This window comes from Chiloscyllium punctatum, chromosome 37 (assembly GCF_047496795.1).
Source record: "Chiloscyllium punctatum isolate Juve2018m chromosome 37, sChiPun1.3, whole genome shotgun sequence".
Lineage (NCBI taxonomy): Eukaryota > Metazoa > Chordata > Chondrichthyes > Orectolobiformes > Hemiscylliidae > Chiloscyllium > Chiloscyllium punctatum.
In genome coordinates this window covers 37,057,581-37,077,871 of record NC_092775.1, presented here as the reverse complement: position 1 = coordinate 37,077,871, position 20,291 = coordinate 37,057,581, and the positions used below count along the sequence as shown (strand labels likewise).

The 20,291-nt window shown below is 40.3% G+C and overlaps 1 protein-coding gene across 5 annotated transcripts in view; it reads right to left on the bottom strand.

The window, feature by feature from the left end:
* The window catches only part of rtel1 (regulator of telomere elongation helicase 1), a 149,462-nt gene that overhangs the window by 47,362 nt on the left and 81,809 nt on the right, over positions 1 to 20,291 (bottom strand). For all 5 annotated transcript variants that reach the window (XM_072556585.1, XM_072556587.1, XM_072556584.1 and 2 more), the window contains exons 20-26: positions 20,198 to 20,283; positions 18,937 to 19,014; positions 18,706 to 18,783; positions 17,718 to 17,864; positions 12,320 to 12,435; positions 10,668 to 10,791; positions 6,617 to 6,770 (exon numbers count right to left, since the gene is read on the bottom strand). In XM_072556585.1, coding sequence (XP_072412686.1) covers positions 6,617 to 6,770; positions 10,668 to 10,791; positions 12,320 to 12,435; positions 17,718 to 17,864; positions 18,706 to 18,783; positions 18,937 to 19,014; positions 20,198 to 20,283 — 783 coding nt within the window. The remainder of the gene's footprint in view (positions 1 to 6,616; positions 6,771 to 10,667; positions 10,792 to 12,319; positions 12,436 to 17,717; positions 17,865 to 18,705; positions 18,784 to 18,936; positions 19,015 to 20,197; positions 20,284 to 20,291) is intronic.

Genomic DNA, 20,291 nt, shown 5'->3' with positions numbered 1-20,291 from the left:
CTCTATAACTCTAACTGAAAATGATCTCTTTGTGCCAACTGTTTCCTATTAGCCAACTGCCCATTCTAATATCTTACCTTCTACATCAAGAGATCTTATTTTACACAATGACCTTTGATGTTTCAAATGCCTTCTGGAAATTTAGATGTAGTATATCCACCACTTCTCCATTATTCACATTGCTTGTTACATCTTCAATAAATTAGCTGAACCTGATTTCCCTTTCACAAAACTATGTTGACAGTGCTGCATTGCATGAAGATCTAAGTACCCTGTACAGTTTCCTTAATAATAAAATCCAGCATTTTTCCTCTGATGTTAGGTTAACCAGCCTGCAATTTCCTGCTTTCTGTCTCCCTCCTTTCTTGAACAGAAGAGTCATGTTTGCTATCTTACAGTCTAAAGAGACCTTTTCAGAATCTGAGGAATGTTGCAATATTGAATCAATACATCCACTATCTCATCAGCCACATCTGCAAAACCTAGGATGAAGTCCATCAGGACTTACTAGCTTTAAGTTCTCATAATGTCCTCAGTACTTTTTCCTTTGGTGACTGTAAAGGTTTAAAAGTTCCTCATTCCCTTTCACGTCCGATTCACAATTTTTTTGAAATGTTTCATCTTTTTCCTCAACAATGAAGACAGACACAAAACATTTGTTTAATTCATTTGCCATTTTCTTATATCTCATCATTCATCCCTTAGAACCTCTCTGGAGAACTGACACTTAAGGACTTCATTCCTTTCCTTTCCAAATACTCAAAGAAATTCTTACTAGCTGATTTCATATTTCTTGCTGGACTGCTGTCATAACTTCTCAATTTGAAAAATTAGAGATTTGTGTTTTAATCCTGTTGCAAATGGTGCATTCAAACACTGAAAATCGCATTAAATGAGAAAACAATTTGCAACTTTAAGAAAGACAAACATTTTAAAGTACTACACCAAACCAAATGTGACACTGAGAAAGTGAAGTATGAACCCTAATTATGATATGGGCTTTAAGAAAACTCTTGGCTGAGAAGGATTTTGAGAGATGGATTGTACTTCATTGGAGACTGGATGTCAGACATGCAGAGAAACAGCAAAGGGGCAGTGAAAGAATCAAGAGAATTGGTCTAATTTTAGCTTTATATAAGCAACCTCCATTCTACAGATAATATCAACATAGATAAAGTCAAAGTCAGAAGTCACACGACACCAGGTGATAGTTCAACATGTTTATTTGAAATCACAATCTTTTGGAGGTCTCACCTGATGAAGGAGCATTGCTCTGAAAGCTTGTGCTTTCAAATAAACCTGTTGGACTATAACCTGGTAACGTGTGACTTCTGACTTTGACCATCCCAGTCCAATACCAGCAACTTCATATCATTGATCAGGAAATTGAGGTAGTAGAGAAAGGATCTCTGGGAGATAAATGCTGTAAGTTGGGAAGGAAATGATTACTAGAAATCCCGTGGATTTTGGAATGTAGATGAAGGATTCAAAGACCTTGTTATTTACAAAGCTCCTTTTTACATGCAGTTTTCTTACTATCGCTGTCTACATGGGATTTTCCTTTGGCACAAACCAGATGGACTTGAAGACACCTACGAGCTACAGTTTGAACTGTTTAATTTGTGATAAGATTTTTTAACCTGTCTAGATTGTCACCTAGGAACATGAACAAAGGTGCTTTGTTACAGGTAAACTTTAGTTTTTAAAACTAAATTCAAGATTTTCTGACTGGGAGGTGAGCATTCCCACTCTTTCTGCTACAATTACTACAGCTTTTATACAATTTATATTGTCGCTGGCCTAGAAATTCCTGTGAAGTGATACAAAGGGTTAACGCTAAATAGTGGGATTTGACAATTGAGACCTTTATTCTTGTTCTTTTATGCTTTTCACAGCATATGCAAAACTTCTAATCTTCAACCTTATACAGTAGGTTGTTCAAGCCAAGTGTGAACGCCTGAGTTTCTGACTCCTCAATTGTTGAATGAAGGCTAGAGAATCAGGCAACCCTTGTTGATACAATGCAGCCAACTTCCTCAAATGATTCATCCAGACCTTGTTAACAGGATGAAGTAAATCTGCAACTAACAGAATAAATCTTCTGGTCAGCATGGTCTCTCGACTGTCATCACATGCTTAAAAATAAAATCAATTATCATCTTCTACAAAACATTAGCACTTCCTGGAATGCACTGAGCACACACTGAACACTACGAACAATTGTGGGTTTGAACCTTAGTTGAGCAGCTCTTTTTAAAATTTTTTTTAAATAACCCTGCTTGCTGCAATGCCAAACGAACTTTGTGGTGAATTGGGAAACCAACAGCTTAAAATTCAGCAAGAAAGAAGTGGAAACCTCAAAATTTCAAAATATTGGCTTGAATTGTGGGCTAGAATTCCCAGCATGAACTCATCCAACAACAGACTGAACAATAATTGCATTTCTTCCCAACATGGACTAGGAAACAATGAGCACACATGCATATTGTAGATAATACGCTGAATGAGCAGAACACCAGCCATTGTTCCTATTGGAAGTGTTGGGTGCACTCTCTCACGTTGTAGCTAGAGCCAATAGCCACCAAGAAAAAAAAAACTAGAACAAAGTGATAATCTAAAATGACAAATGGCTCCTGTGTATGTGCAGAGGCTGCTCACAAGGTCAACTAATGGCTGCAACAGGCCATAGGAAGCACCTACATGCACATGTTCTGCTGACATCACCATTCTAGAGTGGAGGAGGTGGGGGAGGCTGATGAAGCAGAGCTTCCTTCCTTAACAGTGCCTAAGAGGTTAGGTTTCATTGGCTGCTGTATCTTCACTCGGTCATCCAGCATCCTCGTTGCGGCTTCTGTTGGAGCACCAAGTCCAAGCCCAGCAACAGGGCCGACTGATGTGCCTGGTCCCCCTCACTCTGATCCACCTCCTCATCCAGACTGTAAGCGCCCAATAAAATGGCCACTACAAATGCACAGATAGGAATCAATGACATTGGCTTACATGTCAAGTTGTGTTCCTGGGCATGTGTGTGCTGCTCCACTAGCAGTGGCATTCACAATACTTGCGATCATACTAGAATGGACATCCTTAGAGTCATCGAGATGTACAGCATGGAAACAGACCCTTCGGTCCAACCCATCCATGCCGACCAGATATCCCAACCCAATCTAGTCCCACCTGCCAGCACCCGGCCCATATCCCCCCCAACCCTTCCTATTCATAGACCCATCCAAATGCCTTTTAAATGTTGCAATTGTACCAGCCTCCACCACATCCTCTGGCAGCTCATTCCATACTCTGCGTGAAAAAGTTGCCCCTTAGGTCTCTTTCCCCTCTCACCCTAAACCTATGCCCTCTAGGTCTGGACTCCCTGACCACAGGGAAAAGACTTTGTCTATTTACCCTATCCATGCCCCTCATGATTTTGTAAACCTCTATAAAGGTCATCCCTCAGCCTCCGACCCTCCAGGGAAAACAGCCCTAGCCTGTTCAGCCTCTCCCTGTAGCTCAAATCCTCCAACCCTGGAAACATCCTTGTAAATCTTTTCTGAACCCTTTCAAGTTTCACAACATCTTTCCGATAGGAAGGAGACCAGAATTGCATGCAATATTCCAACAGTGGCCTAACCAATGACCTGTACAACCGCAACATGACCTCCCAACTCCTGTACTCAATACTCTGACCAAAAAAGGAAAGCATACCTTATCAGTAAACTCTCAAAACCGACAACATAGGAGATAAAATAGTCGTCTAACATCACGTAAAGTCCGTCATCACAGCACAGAAACAGAAAAGTGTTAAAGCTACATAAACCATACTTGGAAATATGTGTAAACTCTATTAATTGCACAAAACCACATACAAGCACCAATCCTTTGCAACCGCTCATCAACTTCAACTTCACTGCTACCCTGGAGTGATGAGAGGAGATTATTATCTGGTCCATGATACTAAACCCGAAGAAATGATTCTAATGATCATGAGTTCTAGCAGCATAAACTTCTCCCACTGAGCAAAAAAAGAAGCTAGAATTGGATAGTCACTAAAGTTCACTGACTGTAAAGGGAATGATTATAATCCCTTCCCCCGCCCCAGCAAATAACTCTTCTTTTTCAAGAAAGTGAAATATTTCAAAGGTATCTGTACAGCAAAGTGGATCCCACATCTCAAAGATCTTCACCCTTACCATGACCTCCCCACCATGATACCCAAATTGCTCTGAACCTGCAATTCAAACCCTCTGCTGATGCAGCATTACTTAGCAGATTTTAATGTCCTACTCCTCAGTAACATTTATTTGCAAATTTACCACTGTTTTAACAATCAAAACCCATGTACCTTATATCAATAAATCTCCTGACCAAAAGCTGTCCCAACTCCATATATAGATCATCACTTTGGTGACCAAAACCTATAATCCCATAAAATGACAACCGTCATCTTCCCCCCCCACCCAACCCCCACAACAACAATCCATCCTTCATTTGACCAGAATGCAACTTCCCTAGCGAGCATACCTCCATTTCAATGGAGCACAATGACTGTCCCAATTCAATTCTTTGCCGCAATTTTTCCTTCAATCCTTCCTTTGGGACAATGCATTCATCCTGGGACAGGGCAAACAAAGACATACACAGGAATTCCTAGAGGCCTGGCATTCAAACTGGAACTCCAGTAGCAAACATGTAGTTTTGGACCCCATTTACCAATGTCTCAGAAACAGAACCAGAAATGATTTCACCCACAACAAATCAAGACACATATATATAAAGCAGGATTGAACACCAATACTTCACCAGAGGCTCACTGATGTTACCTAGTGTGGTGACGAAATGTTTGAGAACAAACCCACCAGCTCAGCAAGCAAACCAACAACCTAACCCTTCCTCTGTCATATTTCAATCCCTAGTTTTCCTTGGCCAACATTCACTTATCCCCTGCCTTGGAAGTCCACTTGAAGCGAATACTACAATTGACCTTAGCTCATCAGTTTCTATACAACAAAAGGCTGTCTAAGTCTGTAACATAGAACAATACAGCGCAGAAAAGGGCCTTCTGCCCTCAGTGTTGTGCCGACCTGTGAACTATTCTTAGCTCGCTCCCCCCATACTATCCCATCATCATACATGTGCTTATCTAAGGATTGTTTAAATCTCCCTAATGTGGCTGAGTTGACTACATTGGCAGGCAGGGCATTCCATGCCATTACCACTCTCTGAGTAAAGAACCTGCCTCTGACATCTGTCTTAAATCTATCACCCCTCCATTTGTAGTTATGTCCCCTCATACAAGCTGACGTCATCATCCTAGGAAAAAGATTTTCACTGTCTACCCTATCTAATCCTCTGATCATCTTGTATGTCTCTATCAAATCCCCACTTAGTCTTCTTACCAATGAGAACAGACCCAAGTCTCTCAGCCTCTCCTCATAAGACCTTCCCTCCAGACCAGGCAACATCCTGGTAAATCTCCTCTGCACCTTTGCCGATACTTCCACATCCTTCCCAAAATATGGTGACCAGAACTGTACACAATACTCCAAGTGCGGCCACACTAGCGTTTTGTATAGTTGTAGCTCTGGAACTCAATCCCACTACCAATGAAACCTAACACACCGTATGCCTTCTTAGCAGCACTATCAACCTAGCTTAATTTAGCACATTATCCCCCATTGCCCTTTGCAGGCATTCTTGTCTATAAAAATGTATGGCTTTCAAAACGATTAAGATTTTATTTTGGTATCTTGTTTTCTAAACAGCCTTAGGTTAATTTAAAACAACGATAACAGGCTTCCAACGTACACATACCTATACTATACCTAAGCACAGAGTTATTTGAATGAATACAGACGAACCTTGATTATCCCAATATCAATTATCTGAATTTCAGATTACCTGAAGATGATCTCAAGGTCCTGATAGAAACATTACATCAAAGACCTGTTTCCAACAGTGATCGCGTTTTTTGTTTACTATGATTAAAAATGAACTCGGCTAATTGAAATGCTGCCGAGAACAGTCCTAGACATCGATGGGAGCCCAGACACCATCTCCAAATGACTGATCACCTGCCCTCTCTCTCTCCCCCTCTCCCCACACTTTCCCTGGAGCTCTACACAGGGATGTACCCTAAACCCCCCTTCCCCAGATAATCTCTCCAACATTGTCCTGTACAGGGCAAAGGTGGAACCTGTCAAAACATTGCAGTGAAAAGTTGAGTGTGTGGCTGTGTATGTGTGTGTGAGGGAGGGGTGGGGGCTTGCACCAGTGTGCTGCTGCCTAGTGTCCTGACCAGGGTTGGGGGGGGAAAAAAGAGACATAGCAGGTGCTTGGTGTGTCAATCCCATTGAACTGATGGAGAGGGAGGGGCGGAAGGCTTCAGCAATGCTGCAGGTCCCTTACACATGTGCGTCTGCTCAGAAACAAAGTCCTGAGATAGAGAGAAGGAGCAAGTAGGCAGAGTGAAGAAAAAGGAAACTTCAGAAAACTCTGAGTCCCCCCAGAGGAGTGGCATTTAATCAATTAACCAAATAATCAATTATCTGAACGAAATAGTGCATGTCCATCTCATTCGGATAATTGAGGTTCCTCTGTAGTAATATGAACAATACTGTACCAGCACGCTTTCTTTTGAGGCTTGGAACATGGGAATCTAAAGTTTTTGCTTTCTTCAGATTGAGGTCTGAAACAGCAGACGAGGATGAGGGAACAGGATCAATTTCCACACACCGGCCACTGCAACAGCCAGTCTTCAGTTTTGGTGCAGGCATCTGTTTATGTAACAGAAATACTGTTATAAGAAATACTGTACAGAAATACTGTAATATTTATACAGAAATACTGTAATAAGCCTATATTTTAATGTTGTTGCAAACTTTTCACCCCGCTCCCCCCATTTTAAATTTACTTCAGCAAACTGTAACATGGGGCTCTCTAAGAGCAACATTAGTATTTCATAACTATTACTGGGTGGCACTGGCAGAACTAAGTACAATATATCAGCAACAGCTGTTTAAAGTACTATATATTCGAAAATAACTTACAACTTTAACTTTGGAACTTCCAAATTGGTTTTACCTATCCTGCAGAGATGCCCTATTTTGGTTCACCAAACTCACAAATAAGCTACTTAGTTAGCACTTGTTCTGATTACATGTGAAGTAGTGGTCAGTCCACCTTCCTTCCAGCCAGCCTGCAATGTGGATTGGGCTGGCACAAAACCTCTTAGGTTGGCAATTATTTGGAACTAGTAGCAGACAAGGCACACTTTATTGTTACACTGTCAGAAAATGAGTGTTTAGGCTTGCTCACTTCGGTCTTGGTTTGTGTAAAAAAAAATACCATTTTATAGAAGCATGTATCCTCTGATTCCAACATAGTGCGGCTCAGATTTTGTAATTTTCCCTTAATTATAGCATATCATGCATATGAGATCATGCAGGAAATCATCTACATTTTATTTTGAAAAGTGTCACACACCATGCCATCAATTCAATGCTTATAAAGTTAAATCTACTTCACAGGCTGAACAATACATACGAACAGTGAAAACATATTAACTTATTTAAAAATTGAGATGGCACACAAGAGATTGAAGCAAATGAAGATTTGCATTTGTACAGCACTTTTTCCAAAATCAGGATATCTCAAAGGATTTTATAATCTATGCAGTACTCCGAATTGTCGTCTTTGGTAGAATTTAAGATGTGCGGCAGCTAGTTTATGCAGAGCTGTAAACAGGTGTGGAACAGTGGCTCAGTGGTTAGCACTGCTGCCTCACAGCACAGGGATTTGGGTTTTCATTCCAGCCTCAGGTGACTGTCAACATAGAGTTTGCGCATTCTCCCCATATCTGCGTGACTTTCCTCCAGGTGCTCCGATTTTCTCTTGCAGTCCAAAGATGTGCAGGTTAGGTAAATTGCCCATTGTGTCCAGGGATGTGTAGGTTAACCATGGGAAATGCAGGGTTATGGGAATAGGGACGGGTGAAAAACTTGGGTGAGATGCTCTTTGGAGTGTCTGTGGACTTGATGGGCCAAATGGCGTGCTTCCTCACCTAAGCGATTCTATGATCCTCTGGAGTAATAATGCAGGTAATTTGTTTTAGTGATGTAGATTTGAGGGATAAATATTTGGTATGATAGTGATAACCTCTCACTCTTATTTGAAATTGCATTATGGAATATTTATTGTCATTTCAGGCAACTGGGGGGTCATTATTTTAATATTTTGTACAAAGCATGCATCTAAGACAGTGCTATTTTAACCTAGATTTTGAGTTCAAGTCTCTGACATGGAACTTGAACCACAAATTTCCTAATTCAGACGTGAGAGCAATGCTATTGAAGAAAAACTGATGTAGTTTATGCTGCTTGGTTGGGGTGTTAAAAGTGTTCACCATTCCATTTCAAATAGATGGCAATAAATGGCTTTTACAATCAATGATCAACTGGTTCCTCCATAGCTTACCAACTTTTATTCCTTCCCTTCTCAATTAAATTAAGTGATATTTACTGTTTTCTAATTTGAAAAAGCACAATAACCAAATATAGACTATTACGAAATAGGAATTAGACAATTTACAGTTCAATTTGCATCTCAGACACTGGAGCTCAAATTCTAGGTTAATGTAGCACTGTCTTAGATGTTTTCACATGGGATATTAAAAAAAAATCAGACTTATGCTGTGAAACCCTACTTATTTGAATATTAAAACGGTCAAAACCAAATACTAGAGATTTGTCTGAAGTCAGTTTTCTTCAGTCTGAAAACATACATATTTTAATAGTCTTTTTTTTTCCACCTGACAGCAAATAAAACTGTAAACAGAATATGAGGCACAGTCTTTCAAAGAAATCTATAATTTAATTCATATTTAAGTTATTGTGATCTCAGCCCAGATCCATAGTTTGTAAATTCAAGGAACTATTTAAACTTTACTTTGAATCCTTGAAGGGTTATGTAATTTATATCATATAGGGGAGAACACTTGCACCTCATAATTCCCCTCAGAAGTATCCCCGAACACGCCAAATGTAACCTGAACTTCAATGACTAATGTTCTTAGTTAAACAGGGCACCTCATCCACCTACAGCTCTGAAAATGACAACGATTAAGTAATTTATTTTTCTAACATATTAAGAATATCTGGACAGCCTTCTGTTCATCTTATCATGACATGGCATCTGTAGAAGCTACCTGAACTAGCTTACATACAATGTGTTCAATCCAATTTGGCTAAAAAAGCACACATCAGGTCAAAGATAATGCTTCCACAATCATGACCAACAGCAGAATTCAGCCAAATCATAGAAAATGGGCAAGTGTCACTTCAATGTGGAATCAGAATTTCAATTGCTGAAGCTGAAGGTTCTTGACATCATAACAATTAAGAGCTAAGTATTATTAGGTGGTGTATCTTTGCAAAACCACATTCCCATTCCAATGATTAGTCACTGGGAATATTTCCTAGTAACTGAAGCTCATCAGGACTTTCTTTTCTTTCAAGGACCAGTTTCTCCCACTTGCAAGGGAGTGGGAGAGGTGTGGCCATGTATCAAATCAAAATATTACAACAGTCTGGACTCCACTCTAGCTGGAAGGTGGTACATGTCAATGGTTGTAAAGAGGAAAAAGGTTACCAGAGAAAACGTTACACATTACCAAAATGTCAAACAAAATGTGATTTTCAAATTTCTGAAAATATTGAGAAATTGAGTCAGTACACATCAGTCAATTAATGCACATCATAGGAATAGAATCATAAATGTTTGCAACATTAAACATAATAAAAATAAGAACCATTGCTTATCGCTGGTTTTTACAAAGTAATTTCAGTCATGTTGAAAAGTCTGTATGTCCTTTCAGATGAACAATAAAAATCGATGTTTCAGGCAAAAGCCCATCATCAGGGATTCCTGATGAAGGGCTTTCAGCCGAAACATTGATTTTCCTGCTCCTCAGATACTGCCTGACCTGCTGTGCTTTTCCAGCACCAGACTCTCTACTTTAATACATAAGACAGCACCCAACACTCCCTCCTCCTCCATTATGCTGACCTATCGGAGAGTATTTACACACCTTTCCCTAAATTCAACACCCCTCACATTCCGTTCTTTGCTGAATACCGATGTAAGGTACTTAATAAGGATCTCACCCATTTCCTCTGGCTGCACACAACCTCTGGTTAATGCTTGGTCCCAGGATGTTGATGCTAGTGGATTCCAAATGCAAATATAATAGAATCTAGTTCCCATGATATCTTTCTTGCTGAAAATAATTATTGCTTGGCATTAATATAACTTATGGCCTATTGGCCAAAGTGACAAATGAACCTGTAAGTAAGTATTTTTTTGAAAATAAACTAAGAATATGCAATTCTTGTAAGTAAAACACAAGGCTAGTCTCTTCAGGAGGATAAGCACACACTGAATAAACATTATGACTGTAAAATGTACCAGAGCAATGTGTAAGTGTTAAAGATCGACCATCCTTTCAACAGTTTGTACAGCATAAACAAGATTTCAGAATACACTCATCTAATCCAGGAGGCCATAGAATTTCAAGAACAAAAGCAAACAATCGCCACCTTATTTTTCTTCAGAGTACAAAACATTTATTTTACAGATAACATCTTATAGATTCAAATCAAACATTGGGTACTTACAATTTTTTGAGCAATACGAAAAAACTGTGACACGTCTCGAATTGTGTGTCCAAAATTATCATAAATTTTGACATATGGCTGCACCCATGATGACAACTGTGACCTCACTTCAGTTCCAGTAAATCTGAAAATAAGGACAGAATACACGTGAAGTTGATCAAGAAAATCATTTTGAACTTAACATCTACTTGATGCCAAATGTGGCTGCTTTTCTGAGTCAGAGTCAATCTGTGGAGCTGACTTTCAAGTTATTTCCAGTTTCATTTCAAAATGGTAAAAACAAAAATTGCGACTGTGAAAAACGCATGCACAATTGTATCATTCTTCCTCTACAAGATCCTAGATTTTAAAAGCATCAGCATAAGCAGTTTCATCAATCTATTTAAATCCATATCAGTCATGCTTAGCTAGGCTTGCTTCTGGCAGACAACAAAAGCTTAGCCAGTTACTGAAATTATATTGTCCAAGAGTAGGCACATAGTGAGAATGTAAACAACTTCTGGAATGAACTCATTGTAGCAGAATCACTAAAGAACATGAAAAAAGACAAATCAGGAGATAAACTCACTCCAACCCAAGCGTCTCTGAATTTGTAGCCCACCATTCTCTCATGCTCAACTATAACATTGACAAATCCATTGACAAGAGTAAGAGTGTGAGCTGAAAATGTGTTGCTGGAAAAGCGCAGCAGGTCAGGCAGCATCCAAGGAGCAGGAGAATCGACGTTTCGGGCATGACCCCTTCTTCAGGAAACCCTTCTTCAGGCTCATGCCCGAAACGTCGATTCTCCTGCTCCTTGGATGCTGCCTGACCTGCTGTGCTTTTCCAGCAATGTTTTCAGCTCTGATCTTCAGCATCTGCAGTCCTCACTTTCTCCAAAAGTAAGAGTGTATTGACTTTCACCTAACAGAGGCCAAACACCACTGCTCTGACCTCACAGGGCCACAACCCCACAAATTTAGTAACCCATACATTTATATAGATCATAAACAGTTGAGACCCCAGAACTGGTCCTTGTCACACACTGTCAGAGGTTACCAACCCATAAGAGACCCATTTAGCTCTACCATTTGCTTCATCTTTACCACTAAGTCCTCATCCATGCCATTATCATCACACAAAATACATGATGATGGAACTTTGGTGGGGAGGGGAGGTTGTTGTGGGCGGGGAGGATGAAAAGAGGGGGTGCTGTGGAGGAACAGGTCTTGCAATGGAGAGTTGTTTTATGGGCACAGTATTTTTGGGAGGGGAAGACAACTCTGGAGACAGTAACAGAAGAACGTAGAGAGATGAAGATGTTTTACAACATGACAGTTAACTTTGATAGTGAGTGATAGCAGAGGAAAAAAAATGAATCTCATTCAGTCGTATCAGTGGTTTAAATATTGCAACTGTTCAAATTACAGAACAGATTTTTATGCAGAGTAAAATCACACATTATGACAAGAAAAATGGACAAATTCTAACATTTAGATACTTGAACAGAACACATCATATTAGTCTCTGTCAATTAAAATTAGTAGGCATTGAAATACACGATTGCAAGAAAGTTCCATAAGGATTTATGTTATTAGTCAATTCCAAAGCTTTAACCTACTCAATATAGCTTATTGGAAGATGTTTGAACAAAATCTAATTTACTTACATACCTATGATCACACAGGAAGATAGCTCCATAGTCATTGCGGTGACGAATAACCCTACCGATGGCCTGATTAACAGCACGTGATGCTTGCTGTCTGTACCATTCTTGCCCAGATAAATGCTTTGAAAAAAATCAATTGATGTAATCCAGCTTTATCCTTTAAATTATCCTGTAAGTATTCATATTTCAACATCATGCTATCTTCAATTACATAAACCTTTCCTTGGAGGTATGAATGACAAATTGATCCACAAAGATGTGACCAGCTTTGTTTAGATTTACCATGTAATCTCCAAAATAATTGCTAACAAGAAACAGAACTCCCTCTGCCATGATGCCATGACAAAGAAGTCTTACCCTACCTTCTCTTTCAGAACTCTGAAAGGATCGCCGATCTCTGACACTGTTGTTGACTCAATGAACCCAAAGCCCCTCTCTCTCCCTTCTATGTGGGCCAAAGAAACTGCAAAATCTGCTTTTTTATGTCCTCCCGCTTCTTACCTTCCAAGTTCCACAAAAACTCATACCCAGTGATTCCTTGTACTTTTTTCAAAACAGTACAGGTTATTCTGATATAATGTTTTAAAATGAATTGGCTATAACGCGATTGCTGAATTGCAGATGCTGTTTAGATAACATAATCTTTCTACTGAACAGGTATGGCAATTTTCTATAGCGATTTTGTACAGCCTGATTTTGTTTAGAGGTTTTCTACAGCACAGGGTTGCAGAGGAATGTAACTGTCGCATTACAGCAGAATGACTTGAATACTGTATACGCAGCTCAATATGTGGTCTACTAAGTTGAGGCATCAAATATAGACCAGGTGAATCTTTTGCAGTACATTCCGAGCTATGGGCCTATCAGTTTAATTCTCCATCTTGCTGTCACTGACCTCCACGGCCTTTATCATTTGCAGCTTTCTAATGAAGCTCAACGTAAGCCTGAGGAACAGCATCACATCTTTTGATTAGGCATTATAGCCGCATGGAGTTCAGCAAGTTCAACCACAGCCCCCATTTTGTTACCTTTTTCTTTCCTGGTCTTAACTTTCCTGTTTTTTGTTCACTTGCAATAGTAATTATTCATAATTGGGCCATTCACACATTTGCTAAAAATGTGTTGCTGGAAAAGCGCAGCAGGTCAGGCAGCATCCAAGGAGCAGGAAAATCGACGTTTCAGGCATGAGCCCTTCTTCAGGCTCATGCCCGAAACGTCGATTCTCCTGCTCCTTGGATGCTGCCTGACCTGCTGCGCTTTTCCAGCAACACATTTTCAGCTCTGATCTCCAGTCCTCACTTTCTCCATTCACACATTTTCCAGATATATCTTTAGTTTCTTTATTGCATTACCACTCCCTTAATCCTTGTATGAAAGACCTGACATTTAATCTATTCTGCCCACCCTCCTGTGACAGAGCTTCCTTTTTGTTATTCTAACCCACTCCTTTCTATTGCTTAATAACCTCCGTGACATTTTATCATTACATTCTGATGAAAAGCTAAATTTGCAAAGTCATTTCTCTTTCTTTCTCCTCAGATGTTGCTACAATTGCTGAGTTATTTCTGGCAATTTTTAATATTCATTCACGGGATGAAGTGTTGCCGGCGAGGTCAGCATTTAGTCCCCATCCCTACTTGCCCAGAGGGCAGTTTAGAGTGAACCACATTGCTGTGGGTCTGGAGACCAGGTAAGGACATTTAAGAACTGGTTGGCTTTTTTTTTCCAAAAATCGACGGTGGATTCACAGTCATTATTCCACTCTTAAATTCAAGGTTTTTTAAGAATTGAATTTGAATTCCACCATCTGCCATGGCACGACTTGAATCTGGGTTCCTAGAATATTATCTGGGTCTCTGGATTAACAGTCCAGCAATAATACCACTAGGCCATTGCCTCCCTGTATCCCGACTTTGTTTCAAAATTCTGGCATTTGTTAAATTGTGCCTTTGCTAGAATTACTTAATTGGGCGGCATGGTGGCACAGTGGTTAGCACTGCTGCCTCACAGCGCCAGAGAACTGGGTTCAATTCCCGCCTCAGGTGACTGACTGTGTGGAGTTTGCACATTCTCCCAGTGTCTGCGTGGGTTTCCTCCGGGTGCTCCGGTTTCCTCCCACAGTCCAAAGATGTGCAGGTTAGGTGAATTGGCCATGCTAAATTGCCCGTAGTGTTAGATAAGGGGTAGATGTAGGGGTATGGGTGGGTTGCGCTTCGGCGGGGCGGTGTGGACTTGTTGGGCCAAAGGGCCTGTTTCCACACTGTAAGTAATCTAATCTAATCTAAACATCAGGGGTTCTTAATTGCAAGAGAGTTCTGAGGGAGATAGCTGTTGAGATTGTGGTGATCTTTCAGGAATCACTTGAGTCAGGGAGGGCCCCAGAGGACTGGAAAATGGCTAATGTAATACTCCTATTTAAGGGAGGAAAACTGAAGACAGAAAATTATAGTGCAGTTAGCCTGATCTTGGCTGTTGTCCATTATTAAGAATGAGATTGTGGAGTGCTTAGAAATGCATGGTGAAACAGGGCTGAGTCACCACAGTTTCATCAAGGCGAGGTCATGCCTCACAAATCTGTTAGAATTCTTTGAGGTGGTAATAAGCAAGTTAGACAAAGGAGACATTATCTATTTGGATTTCCAGAAGGTTTTGGACAAGGTGCCAGGGACAAGATGACTGGCATGCACTGACTGGCAGAAGGCAGAGAGTAGCGATAAAGGGGTCTTTTTCAAGAGAGCAGCTGGTGACTGGTGGAGTTCTACAGGAGTCAGTGTTGGGATCACTACTATCCACTTTATATGTTAACAATCTGGACAAAGGAAATGAGGGTGTTATTGCTAAGTTTGCACTTTACACTAAGAAAGATGAAGGGACAGATAGTGTCATTTGATAAGGAGGCTGCGGAAGAACTCAAGACAGGCTAGGAGAGTGAACAAAGAAATGGCAGATGGAACAGAATGTGGAAAAGTATGAGGTGGTGCACTTTGGTATGAAGAATAAAGGTGTCAACTATTTTCTAAATGGGGAGAGGCTTCAGATGTCTGAAGCACCAAAGGAATTTACAAGTCGTAGTTCTTAATTCTTTTAGTGTTAACATGCAGGTTAGGAATGCAAACGCAACGTTGACAAACATTTCAAGAGGGCGAGAATACAACAGCAGGGATGTACTGCTTAGGCTGTGTAAGGCTCTGGTTAAGTGGCATTTGGAATATTGCAAACAGCTTTGGGTGTCACATCTAAGGAAGGATGTGCTGGTGATGGAGAAGTACCAAAGGAGGTTCACAAAAATGATCCCGGAATGAAAGGCTTGTCATATGAGAAGCAGTTGAGAACTGTGGGTCTGTACTTACAATATTCCAAATGCAGTCTGACGAGAGCCTTACACAGCCTCAGCAGTACATCCCTGTTGTTGTATTCTAGCCCTCTTGAAATGTTTGCCAACAGTGTGTTTGCATTCCTAAACTGCATGTTAATATTAACAGAATTCACAACTAGGACTTGGTTGGAGTTTAGAAGGATGCTCAGGGGGATCTCATTGAAATTTACAGAATATTAAGAGGCTTGGATACAGTGGTCATGGAGAGGTTTTTCCACCGTCAGAGAAAATAGGATCCAGGGGTACAGCATCAAAGTGAAGGACTGATCTTTTAGAACGGAGATGAGGAGCAGTGTGAATCTGGGGAACTCACTGCTGCAGAAAGCTGTGGAGGTGAGGGGTCATTGAGTGTATTTAAGACAGAGATAGATAGATTCTTGATTAGTAAGAATATACCAAAGATTACAGGAAGAAATGAAGAGAATGGGATTGAGAAACATATCCGTCATGATGGAGTGGCACAGCAAACTTGATAGGTCAAATGGTCTACTATTGTTCCTACCTCTTATGGTCTTACCTTATGGACCGTGAGGTGACCTGAAGGTTGATCCCAGGTATAGAGGGACTTTTTTTTTAAACGAATGTACTTGTATTCATTGACTTTTTTTTGAAACATATAAAATTCTTGGTGGCTTGACCAGCTAGATACCGAGAGGTTGCTTCCTCTTGTGGGAAAGTCTCGGGCCAGAGGGCAAAATCTCACATCACATGGGCCAAGGCTGTAATAAATTGCCCTGGCAGAACCCAAGCTGAAAATCGGTGAGCAGGTTGGTATGAAGCAACTGATGCTTGATTGCACTATTTCCACCACTTTACTGAGAATCACGGTGGGGGGCTGGGATGTTAACTGGCCAGGTTAGAAGCGTCCAACCTTTTGTGTATAGGTTATCGCTCACATTTGTTGGGAAGGTGACAGTATCATTGCAGTACTGGAACAGCCCGGTTTGGGGAGCAGCAAATTCTCAAGCACGTCTTCAGTACTCTAGGATAGATTCAAAAAGTTGGGACTGTTCTCTCTGGAGAGAAGGCGGCTGAGAGGAGATTTGATGGAGGCTTTCAAAATCATGAGCAGGCTGTATAGAACACATAGGGTGGAAGCTGTTCCCCGTCATAAAAGAAAGAATGAGACAGCACAGATTTAGTGATATGCAAAAGATGGGTGATTATGGAATGCACTGCCTGGAAATGTGGTGGTGGCAGCAATTTCAATTAAACGTAATCAAGAGGGCATGAGATGATTACTTGGGTACAAATGGTGTGAAGTGATATGGGGAAAAGGACAAGTGATTGACACAAGGGAACACAACCAGTGTAGGCACAAGGGGCTGAATGGCTTCCTTTGGTACCATAACAATTTTATGATTCTATTGTCGGTGTTGTCAGTTTACAGATTTTACAGCATTCAGTGCCTCCAACGATCTGTTAATATCATGTAGAGTGAATCAAATTGGCCGAAGACTGGCATCTGAGATGCAAGGGACTTCTGGAGGAGGCCAAGATGGACCATCCGCCTGGCATACCTGGCTAAAGATAGTTGCAATTGCTTCAGCCTTAGTTTTTGCACTGATGAGATGGTCTCCCTCATCATTGAGATATTTGTGGAAACTCTGCCTCAGTGAGTTGCTCAATTATTCAACACATTCACAAACTGAATGTGTTAAGTCTATTAGGCTTAGATTTAATACACTGATTGTGGAATCACTTAGTTCTGACACACTTCACTATCATTAACAACATTCTTGAGGATGTCCTACACCATTCAACATGAAAAAAACTAAAGTATAAAGACTTGTGCATCACTGAAACAGTTAAAGTTGCTTCTAGAATAGAGTTTATGCAATCCTAATGCACCTATTGCATCAGACATGCGCGAAGAACGTTTACAACTTCATACACATTTCAGTTACAAACTAGCAATGACCAGCAAAGAGTTATCAAGACCATAAGCACAAAGTAATCTTTTAACTAGATAATTATTAAAAGGACAAGTCTATTAAACAATTTTATACTTGTATGCATATAATACCTGAGCTGTTCCGACACATTTCACTCTCATTTCATCAAGGAATTGCATCTTTAGCACTACCCTAGGGTCCATCCGAGGTGGAAAAGGCAATCCAGTAACAATCACACCTCGCCCATTCATATCTGCAAAATCCAAACCTTCGCTGGCCTGAAAACAACAAATACTGCATCAGGTTCATTCTATCACTCTGGTCTGGGTTCAAACAGGATGAAACAAATACAAGTTAACCAATAATCACATTGTACTTCTAAAGTTTTACTTGAAAGTCCTGTCTACAATTCGATATATTTTATTAATCTCATGAAAATACAGAACAATATTACTTTTCCAAACTTTAATTATTTCTCAAAATTCAATGCTACTTCAAGCAACCTTCTGTAGAACATGCAAACCACTACCTGTACATGACAGGTAACTGATGCAAAAACCTCAATTGCTTCAATTCCACTTTTGAATTATTTTTTACAAATCCAAACATTTCTTTTTGCAGTGCATTCTACCTCACTTCTAACGCAGAACGTTAGCGAAACTCAGCAGGTCAGTTGCATCTGTGGAAACAAGAGTCATACCAGACTCAAAATATTAACTGTTTCTCTCCACATAGATGCAACCAGACGTGTTGAATTTCTCCAGTGTTCTGTGTTTGTTTTAGCTTTCCAGAATCTGCAGTATTTTGTCTTTCTTCAAAAACTTGCCTCGAGCTGATCAATCTGCGTAATCAATTTTTTTGGTGTGGAATCCTACTGCTGTGTGCCCCCAGCCACCCCGGTTACACCTGCGATGTACCTTTGGATTTTCTTTTGTATTTACTTTTATGCAAATTGCTCTGTTTGCAAACCGCACCTAGCGCTACTTTCAGATAGCACAGCCGACCTTCATAGGTATAGTCATTACTTTGGATTCCATTCAGTAATTATGTACAACCTAAACATTACAATTAAAATGAGACTCTTTGTTGAGGGATTATCCATAGAATCAAATTTCTCACCTTCCCTCTGCACACTGCACAGAAACAAGCTCCATTCGACTTTGGATCACTCACTTTATCGTAATATGCATTCATGACCTGAAATCAATTTGCCATAAGTTAAAATATTCAAATTCAGACCAAATGCCAAAAACAGTCAAGATGTATTTCTTTATGGAGTGAATGGAGCTTTACACATGGAGCTTTACAAACCTGTGAAAAGCAAAGCAAAACACAAATCAAAAAGCAAACCTCTGTAAACGATCCTTTGCCTTTCACTTCCACAAAGAGTTGTTTGATCTCTTCTATTCTGTTGGAAATGCCTTGCTCCTGTTAGAAGAAACAGTTAGAAATGGAAAAGGGTGAACCTATTCTGTCATTTGATTCTTGATGACAACATTCTAACCGTGTACAAAAACATTTCCAGAAGTTACTAACATGCCCGTGAGAGGAAACTTTGAGTGTTACTATTTTTAAACATGTTCAGAATTACGCCCAGCTGCTTGGAAGGGTTTTATAATTTTGCTGATGTAAGAGGCAAATATATGTGGACGTCACATGCTCTCAAAGCACAATGTGGAAGTAGATAAATGGAAATATTTACAAACTTTGTTAAAAAGAACAACACACAAGTAAGCTGTTAAAATGCATTTATACTTAATCTGTTAACTTTTTCTCCCTCCCTTTGTGTGTTCAATACATTGGAGTTCCACACCCAGAGTTTACTATATGTCTTTACCACCCTAATGCTTCCACTAAATTATTGGGAAGGGTAGTAGGTTGTGATTGGTAGGTGATTTCTTTGCCCATATTTGACCTGGCGTCATGAGACCTCATGGTATGGCATCAATACTGTAGACTTTAAGTTAAACCCCTCACTGTGCTGCCACCTCTGATGGGCCCACGTTGAAAGTTGGCACGATTCTGAGTGTATGACAAAAACTGACTGTGGGATGGCTGTCAAAATTATAGAACAACCCCCAGATGTTTAAAAGGGGGATTTTGGACATTTGACAGGGTGGGATGCGCATTTGGCCTTTTTGGATACCCAGCTGAATGTTGGGTGATCTGTCTGATGTTATTCCTTTATGACTTTGGCATGACCCGGCAGTTTGCTGGCAGAGGACAGTTACCAGTCAACCACATTGAGCGGGTCTGCACTCAGATGCAGGCTAGACCAGGTAGAGATGGCAGATTTCCTCCACGGAAAGACAGCAGGGAACTAGATGGGATTTTACCATAATCTGGTAGTCTCATGATCAACACTATTGAGACTAGCTTTTTATAATCAATCACTCCATGATTTGAACTGAACTTGCACCCATGTTGTTAGAATGTTAGCTCTGGACTGTTAGTCCAATAGCAACTAATTGTACTACTGTCTCTCAATATGTGAACTGCAGCAATGTGGTTGCCTCTTAACTGTTCATTGAATAGACCTGATGGTGCCGCTCAGTTACCAGCTTTGTCCACATTCCATGGCTGAATTCAAAAGATTTCCATGGTCATTTACCTTCCAGAACTCGAGGCTTTTATCCATGACAGGATATGATGGGAAGAACACCAACAGCCCATTTGGCACAACTCTAGACAAATTAACTAGAGGT